The 9,806-nt window shown below is 43.1% G+C and overlaps 1 protein-coding gene across 1 annotated transcript; it reads right to left on the bottom strand.

The window, feature by feature from the left end:
• Positions 1-6,312: 6,312 nt before the first annotated feature.
• Positions 6,313-8,902, bottom strand: LOC119961658 (gamma-crystallin S-1-like). Its single transcript, XM_038788947.1, has 3 exons — positions 8,868-8,902; positions 8,528-8,770; positions 6,313-6,658 (listed from the first exon to the last, which is right to left on the bottom strand). Exons 1-3 carry the CDS (start codon positions 8,874-8,876, stop codon positions 6,383-6,385), a joined length of 528 nt encoding a protein of 175 aa, XP_038644875.1. The 5' UTR covers positions 8,877-8,902; the 3' UTR covers positions 6,313-6,382.
• Between the last annotated feature and the right edge of the window lie 904 nt (positions 8,903-9,806).

Here is a 9,806-nt window from a genome sequence, read left to right as displayed (position 1 = left end):
TTAGTACTGCAGTTTATCAACTCAAGCGACCTTGGTTGAATTCCTGCCTTGGGAGACTGTCTATGTGGAGTTTTCTCTTTCTCCCTGTGTCTGCGTGGGTTTCCCCCGGGTGCTCTGGTTCCTCCTACATTCCAAAAATGTGTAGATTAGGTGGATTTGCCATTCTAAATTGCCCCTTAGTATCCAAAGATGGTGGGTTTTTGGGGATAGGGTGGAGGTGTGGGCTTAAATAGGGTGCTTTTTCAAGGCTGGTGTAGACTTGGTGGGGCGAATGGCCTCTTTCAGCACTGTAAATCCTATGATTCTGTAATTTCCTTCTTTCCATTCTCAATTTCACAGGCTTACTCTCTGGAGGGAAAAAGTTCACTTATTTACTCTTTTCCTCTTTAAATACTGTCAAGATCTTTAAGGAAAATCAATATTTAAGAAAGGGATACACTGGACCATGAGCGGGCAAATGAGATTAATATAGATAGGTGCTTGATAGCTGATACAGACACGATGGACTGAAGAGAATATTTCTGTGCTGTAACATTCTGACTTTCAGTTTAGATAAAATAAAGTTTGAATGATGAAAGAGAAAATAATAAGAGAGCAGTGCCTGAAGGGGTTTTTGACATGCGAATTTGCTTCGCAGGAAGGAAGCTTGTGTTTATTTAAATGACTGCGGGGTAGAATGGAATATCGAATTCTAGATGTTAAAACTGTAGAAGAGGTGAATTCAAAGTAGAGAGATAAGAATACAATTTACACTTATCTGCTAAAAGCCTGGTCCAAGCAATTCTTCAGATAGATCGAAAGAGAAAAACAGTATATCAATACCAGGGATAGCCTGGTACTGGAGGAGAAGGCAGCAGCTGGTTAGCTGTTACGGCCATAGCCACGTCCAGCTGGGAAGCAGAATTCTCCCAAATCACAAAATCCTAGGCTCCAAGAGGCTGTTTGAAACCCTCATTGGAATCCTATGCTGAACTGATGAGAAGCTGCTTAAATGAGGATAACTCATGACTGGTAACTATTTACTGGATTTACCTCATAGAGTTATATTATATGGGAGGTTGATTTGGGACAAGAAACGTTTCTCAGAGTTTAGGAACATAGGTACAAAAGAACGGGGTATAATTCAATGTGATACTGTGTTTGTAGCCATCATTTTAGTGAAGTGTATTTGTTTGGTATTGGGGTATTTTTTGTGTGCTTTCATTTAAGTTTATAAACATTATTTTACTTGAATTCAAAAATAAGACTGCACTTTTCCTTACTGGTTTCTATACCTTTTCTCACATTATACCGATGTTCCAAGTTACCCTTCTGGGTTTTGGGATACCCTAGCATCTAACATCAGTACTGTTCTTAACAGTATATGCGGAAACTCTTACTATCGATATTTACATTTCCAGTTAGCTTTTTCTGGTACGCTAATTTTTCCCTCATAGAGTCGGACAGCACAGAAAAGGCCCTCCACCTCATCGAGTCTGTGCCAGTCCAAAACAACCACCCTTATTATTGTTTTAATCATTCTTTGCTGTTCTTTATATCCTGCTGAATCTTCTGACCTGCCACTCATCTCTGTGAATTATGTACTTATTCTTTCAATTTGTTATTATCTTTAAGTTCCTCAATTACCACAAATAGTGCGTCTTTCTCTTCGAGTCTTTCTTTCTCACAGGGATTTATGTTTGCTGAATATTCTGAAATATCTCCTTGGGTGGCACCGTGGTGCAGTGGTTAGCATTTCTGCCTCACGGCACTGAGGTTCCAGGTTCTATCCCGGCCCTGGGTCACTGTCCGCGTGGAGTTTCCACATTTTCCCCGTGTTTGCATGGGTCACACCCCACAAACCAAAGATGTGCACGGTAGGTGGAATGGCCATGCTAAATTGCCCCTTAATTGGGAAAAACAATAATTGGATACTCTAAATTTATTTAAAGAACACTGGCAGCACAGTGGCACAGTGGTTAGCACTGCAGCCTCGCAGCTCCAGGGACCCGGGTTTAAATTCCGGCCTCGGGTGACTGTGCGTGTGGAGTTTCCACTTTCTCCCTGTATCTGCGTGGGTTTCCTCTGGGTGCTCTGGTTTCCTCCCACAGTCCAAAGATGTGCAGGTTAGCTGGATTAGCCATGATAAATTGCCCCTTAATGCCCAAAAGGTTAGGTCGGGTTACTGGGTTACGGGGATAGGGTGGAGATGTGGTGTTAAGTAGGGTGCTCTTTCCAAGTGTTGGTGCAGACTCCATGGGCTGAATGGCCTCCATCTGCACTGTAAATTCCATGAAATGTCGTCCATTGCATCTCTCCTGATGTACCCCTTAACTTAATTTCCCAATTCAACTCATCAGCTGTCTTCATGCTTTTATAATTACTTCATCGCACCGAGTTCCTGGGTTCGATCCTGGCCCCAGGTCACTGTCTGTGGGAGTTAGCACATTTCATCTGCATGGGTCTCACACTCACAACTCAAAGATGTGCAGGGTAGATGGATTGGTCACGCTAAATTGTCCCTTAATTGGAAAAGTAAAGAATTGGATACTCTAAATTTATTTTTTTTAAACGCTTTCATAATTTATCTTATTTAAGTTTAAAATGCTAGTCTTAGATCCACCCCTCGAGCCTTCAAAGTGAATGTGAAATTCAATCATATTATGTTTGCTGTTACCAAGGGGACTTCGTTATAAGGTCATCAATTAATCCCATTAAATTGCACAATGCCAGATATAGCATAGCCTGCTCTATGGTTGGTGCTAAAGTCTCCTGAAAACACTTGATAAACTCCTTGTTCAGGCTACTTTTGCCAACTTGATTTGCCCAATCTATATCTAGATTTAAATCACCCATAATTATCACTTTACCTGTCTCACAAACCCCTACTATTTTTCCCTGTATACTCTGTCCTGTAGTGTGCTTACTGTTTGGGGGGCAATAAACCATTGCCACAAGTGACTTCATACCTTTACGTTTTCTCACCTCACCCAACTGATTCTACATCTTGATCTTCAGAACTTAGGTAAACTTTCTCTATTGTGACAATGTCATCCGTAACTAACCGAGATACTCAAACTTTAACTAGCTTCCTGTCCTTTTAAATATCATGTACCCTTGAATATTCAGGTCTCAGTTTTTGTAATCCTGCAGTATCTGTAATGATTGTCATATCATACATAATGATCTGCATTTTTCAAGTTCATGACATTTTTAATTTTTAATTCCTATAGGTATCCTATGAGCACAACCTTACCAAAATTTGGCAAAGCGTCAGACTCAGACCGAAAACTGGAGTATAATTCCCAGTTGCACAACCAGTATTCTCGCCAAATATTGAATCTCTTAAAAAGAAAAAAATTAGTGAGCATGGTTTACACCGTCACTCTGGGGGGGGGGAGGAGCCTCGTAGAACCATTAAGTAGCTCCAAAGTGCTCAGGATGCCATCCTTTAATGAGGGTGCAGAAGAGATTTACCAGGATGTTGCCTGGTATGGAGGACATTAGAACATAGAACATAGAACAGTACAGCACAGAACAGGCCCTTCGGCCCTCGATGTTGTGCCGAGCCATGATCACCCTACTCAAACCCACGTATCCACCCTATACCCGTAACCCAACAATCCCCCCCTTAACCTTACTTTTTAGGACACTACGGGCAATTTAGCATGGCCAATCCACCTAACCCGCACATCTTTGGACTGTGGGAGGAAACCGGAGCACCCGGAGGAAACCCACGCACACACGGGGAGGACGTGCAGACTCCGCACAGACAGTGACCCAGCCGGGAATCGAACCTGGGACCCTGGAGCTGTGAAGCATTTATGCTAACCACTATGCTACCGTGCTGCCCCTAAATGCATTCCTCAAAGGGACATTCCCATGACAGAAGGCATACTCATCCCCCTAACTCCCACCGCTCCTCGCTGGCATTGCACCCCATTCACCAACAAGACAAATGTATAGCTGTGAGGAGCGGTTGAATAAACTCGGTCTGTTCTCACTGGAATGACGGAGGTGAGGGGCGACCTGATAGAGGTCTACAAAATTATGAGGGGCATAGACAGAATGGATAGTCAGAGGCTTTTTCCCAGGGTAGAGGGGTCAATTACTACGGGGCATAGGTTTCAGGTGCGAGGGGCAAGGTTTAGAGGAGATTGTTGAGGCAAGTTTTTTTTACACAGAGGGTAGTGGATGCCTGGAACTCGCTGCCGGAGGAGATGGTGGAAGTAGGGACGATAGTGACATTTAAGGGGCATCTTGACAAATACATGAATAGGTTGGGAATAGAGGGATACGGACCCCAGAAGTGTAGAAGATTTTAGTTTAGACAGGCAGCATGGTCGGCATAGGCTTGGAGGGCTGAAGGGCCTGTTTCGGTGCTGCACTTTTCTTTGTTCTTTGTTCTAAAGGATGTCTCATTTGGGATTGCAGCCTAATGACCCTCAGACCCCATCACAAAGCTTTTGGGGGCTACGCCCCCCACCAACATTCACTGAAATGTTATGGATCAGGGTTTAGAAAACTCCAAAGTATGTCATGGAGTTCACCTGACCCTCAACTGTTTATTGAATTTGGCTAGGAAGAGCAGAAGAGCCTGCCCTTCAGGTGTTATTCAACAGAGTTCTTAGGCACTTTTAATTTTTAAAAAAGCTTTATTCTACAAATTTAGTAAATGTATGTATAAACACACACAGTCAGAATTTTTATCAACTACAAACATAAAGATCCCACACAACTACAGAATCTATGTATAACCCTTAATAAATTCCTCGTTAACTGTTCCAATTCGACAACAAAATCCAAGTAAAACCAGAAACCTCTTTTCAAAGGTGTGGCCCAGCAACACAGCATTCTTACTGGTTTATGACCTGTTCATAGATCATAGAATTTACAGTGCAGAAGGAGGCCATTCAGCCCATCGAGTCTGCACTGGCTCTTGGAAAGAGCACCCTACCCAAGGTCAACAACTTCACCCTATCCCCATAACCCAGTAACCCCACCCAACACTAAGGGCAATTTTGGACACTAAGGGCAATTTATCATGGCCAATCCACCTAACCTGCACATCTGTTATTGATACTCTGTTCCCCTTTTCAAACAGCAAGTTTGAATTCCTTCCAGAAAGCAATTATCTCTTTTAGGTTTCCAAGCAGTCTGGAAACAGCTTTTAAAATGAAGGTAGAGACACTTCTTTCAACTTGTGCAGTTCAAACCAGTCCAAAACTCAAAGCGATTGTAAAAACCCACAGAGCCACAGCCCAGCTCCACTCACACAATGACATCATTGAAGCCATGTGATGAGACAAAAGCATTTCTCAAAGGGACATTCCCATGACAGAAGGCATACTCATCCCCCTAACTCCCACCGCTCCTCGCTGGCATTGCACCCCATTCACCAACAAGACAAATGTATATCTGGCACTCCGGCCCCACCTCCTCCATCATTGTCCACTCTCCCTCTCCAACCACACATTAATGCACCCCCCAATTGGTTTCCACTAGGGCCCACCCCTGGCAATGCCCCCGGCACAGGTTGGAACGACCAATGCTAACCTTTGCCGGGGTAGGTCCAGGGCACTGTTCAGGCATGACCCCCCTCCCCCTGAGGGCTTAAACGTACCTCCATGCCACCTGGGGGATCCCCTTGACTGTGTTATGTCTGACCAAACCTGTTGTGAACCTTGCCAACATGATGTCACTTTGGCAACGTATGAATATTTAGTGAGGGGATCATGCGGTGGACACCCCGCCAATAATATTTAAATGGTTATCTATTTAAATAAGATTCACATCCTTTGTGCCCGTGAACCCTGTCACATCACCGGTGAGGGGAGGGGAAAATTTGAGGGGAGAGGAAAATCGCGTTTTCTCAATTCTTGTGCTCAATTCTCAAACTGATTTTCTGCCCACGCTACAGAACCTGTGGATAGCAAGTGCAGGCTCAACATCATCCCTGTCTATTACAGTGTAAGGTAAAGGCCAAAGGAAAGGGCCAGGTGGCTGGGCTCTATCAGATGGATGATAACTTCTTAAAATATTTCTTTATATATCATTTATTTATTCCATGAAACCCATGGTACTATGCATAAAGTATGGTGGGGGGGGGGGGGGGGGGGGGGGGGTGGGGGGGGGGGGGGGAGTCTATAAAAACAGCTGCCATAACGAGTAGTCCCTGGTTTAAATAAAGGCTTTATTGCACAATCTTATGTCGCTATCTATTTTCTCATTTTCAATTTCATGGTCAAAATATATTTCCCAATACTTATTATAGTTTCAAGATCATAAAATGTCTGGAGCGACAGAGGCACAAAAACACACTACAAAGAAAAATCTGTTTTGCTGATTGCACCTTTATTATGTTTCAGAATATTTCAGCATGAGAAAAACAAGTTTTCACGAATTAGAAATCCCTCATTCGTCTGAAAGATCCGATAGTTGAGTTGTAGCCGCCCCAGTCACTGTATCTCCTGTATTCACCGGGTCTCATGAAGTACTGTCGGCCTCTGTAGTTGGGATGTTCATAGAAGATCCAATAACCGTCCATCACTTGGCAGGAGTGGATGTCACGGTAACGGAAACGATCGTAGACAGATGGACAGTCTTCCATGAATTCCATCATCTGTCCTCCAAAGTCAGGCCTCTCATAAATCCTCATTCTGTAGGTGCCTCCCCGGTACTGTAATAAAGAGCATATACCATTCAAGTTGCATCAAGTAGATGTGTGGTTGATAGGTACTGCAGAGAATGCCAAATGCAAATGCCTTTTAGAACAGGAAACGTGAAGTACTTGAGCTTACACGTGCTCATGAAAATAAAAGTTAAAAAGGATTTGGAAATGAATCAAAAACAGAAAATGCCTGACAATCTCAGCAGGTCTGACATCATCTGTGGAGAGAGAAGGGAGCTAACATTTCGAGTCTGACCAACTCTTTGTTAGCTCCCTTCTCTCTCCACAGATGCTGTCAGACCTGCTAAGATTGTCCAGTATTTTCTGTTTTTGTTTCAGATTCCGGCATCCGCAGTAATTTGTTGATAACTTTGGAAATGACTAGTTTACCATTCATCAAATGTAATTACTGGCTGTCATTGGCATCAAGGCTGCACTTCCACAAACAAAACACGAGGACATTTCAATATACTATTTTGTCAGTCACGATGCTATTCTAACTATGAACAGATCGTTAGTAAAATTAGATCTCAATCGTTACTGGTATTTCTTGGCCCTCTTCTGCCAAAAGGCATGGTAGCATTGGGGATAGCACAATCGCTTCACAGCTCCAGGGTCCCAGGTTCGAATCCGGCTTGGGTCACTGTCTGTGCGGAGTCTGCACATACTCCCCGTGTGTGCGTGGGTTTCCTCCGGGTACTCCGGTTTCCTCCCACAGTCCAAAGATGTGCAGGTTAGGTGGATTGGCCATGATAAATTCCCCTTAGTGTCCAAAATTGCCCTTAGTGTTGGGTGGGGTTACTGGGTTATGGGGATAGGGTGGAGTCGTTGACCTTGGGTAGGGTGCTCTTTCCAAGAGCCGGTGCAGACTCGATGGGCCAAATGGCCTCCTTCTGCACTGTAAATTCTATGATTCTATGATCTATGAAAAGGATACAGATGGACTGGAGAGTTTGTAGACTAAAACGACAGAGAATTAAGTGTGGAACATATTTTTCTCAGTTATCCCAGTACTGAAATAATCCCCCTCAAAAAATAAGTAATTTGCCACAAAGACGGTGAAATGAAGCAGTTAACTTGGTGCAAGTTTACTCATGTGAAAATGTGTTATGTAACTCTGTGAGTATGGCCAAAATTTGAAGCTAAAGCAGCTAAATACGCGATCACGCCACAAAAAGTAACCAAAGTTGGCTAATGTAGCAATCAATATTCTGTAGCTTCATCTCATTATCTGGGGCATCTAGGAAAGTATCTAAACCTATCACTTGAAGAGTAACCAGGTTGGGTCAATTTCTAGAAGGTTAAAGTGACTGTGTGTTAGAAGCATTCTGGGCCTAATTATGATGTTCGCAACAATGGAACAGCTTCACAACACTCACATTCTCTGTCAACTTTTCAACTACAGCCGTTTGAAGCAAAATATTGCAGGCCAGCCCTTTTGTAGACACTGCATGGGGCTCATCCAGCTCATTGGGAGTACGAGCTCCCCTGCTTGGGGCGGGCTAGCTAATCAGTACTGGTATAAAAGTTTGGCCAGAAAGGAGAGAAGACCCGGTGAGGTGTAACAGGCCTCGTGTAGATAATATTGTTGGTAAAATAAATTTCTTTACCACAACTCGCTGTGGACTTCCCATGCCTTACTAAAATATTGAGCTTCTTGAGTGTGGTTGGAGCAGCTCTCATCCAGTCTGGTGGAGAGAATTCCATCGCATCTCTGAATTTGGTGGACAAGCTTTGGGATTCAGAAGGTGAGTTACTCACTGGAGAATTCACAATCTTTGAGTTGTTCTTGTCGCCATATTTAAATGGTTTACAACAAATATAAAGAATATCGGTAAATGATTGTAAACTGATAGTTCATGTGAATTCAGAACTTACGTGTGGGTAGGAGCGGCATGACCTAATGCAGTCATTGAATCCCATCCAGCGCTGGTAGTCAGGATATTCTCCCCTGGTCAGAACATACTGGTATCCCATGTAATTGGGTTTCTCATAGACCACCCACCAGTCACTCTCAACGCGGATGGAGTTACAGCGGCTGAAGAAAGGGGACAGGTCAGCACACTCACTGCTGCACTCATAGTGCCGACCCTGGAAGTTCCTGTCCTCGTAAAAGATAATCTGTGGGGAATAAAATGGCATTCACTGAATCTAGGATTTCATAAATATTTCATGAAAGGTTATCAGTAAATGGGAAAAATATGAGAGTTGACCTTACCTTGCCCATTTTGAGTGTCACAGTCAGACAACTACCTGAACATTGCACTGTTTCATGCAGCTCGATATTTATACGCTGGACTGAAACGCCACTGCTGAGAATACTTTTGTTATGCTAATAGTTTCAGCAGCGTATATCAGCAAAAAACAAATTAGAAAAAAACTATAGTCATTGCAGATAAAATCCCCTTATTCAGGTTTCTAGATAGAGCATTGATTCTCTCCATTCTGCTTTGATGCTGTTTTAATTGTTTGTACAAAAAATTCAAATGGCAAGAATCCAAAATGTACTTATGTTGAGTCCAGTAAAGGTATTGTCACTTTTTAAAAACTACAATTGTTTTCAAGAATGATTTGTTATCTTTCTGTCCTTTCTGGTAATTTAAAATAAAACATAAACAGTTTTAAAAGAGGTGCACGAACAGAGAGACCTGGGTGTAAATGCATTACAAATTGTTAAAGCTATCAGGGCAGATTGAAATAGTGGTTAATATGGACCCTGCGCTTTATAAACAGAAGTTTAAAGGAGAATTCATAAAGCTGTTCAAAATGTTGGTCAAGCCTTAACTGTAGTAATGCTCAGAATTTGCACATTCCTCTCTTGGAGCAGCTTGGCAGGTGAGGGTTGAAAGATTTGTTGGAAGGCGGGGAGGTGTTTTCTGTCACCTCCCCACTAGAGGTACAATACCAGAATGCTAGTGTGCAATCTCCTCCTGTAGGCCAATTGAGGCCTTTATGTGATCAATTACTCGCCACTTAAACTCCCCTACATCAACCGCTGACATTTTACCAGACTGAAGCCTGTGTGCACCACCTTGATCTAGCCCAAGGAGGCCTTCCCCTGTCATGAGGGAAATATTAGGAACTTGGGTCCAGAAATGGGGTCCAAGATATAGCAGGCAGTTTAGGGGTTAAACAGACTGAAGGAAAAGATTGCTAG

This window comes from Scyliorhinus canicula, chromosome 2 (genome assembly GCF_902713615.1).
Source record: "Scyliorhinus canicula chromosome 2, sScyCan1.1, whole genome shotgun sequence".
In the NCBI taxonomy this organism is placed as follows: Eukaryota; Metazoa; Chordata; class Chondrichthyes; order Carcharhiniformes; family Scyliorhinidae; genus Scyliorhinus; species Scyliorhinus canicula.
Note: the sequence above shows the minus strand (reverse complement) of the source record. Positions and strands in the feature narration are given on the sequence as shown.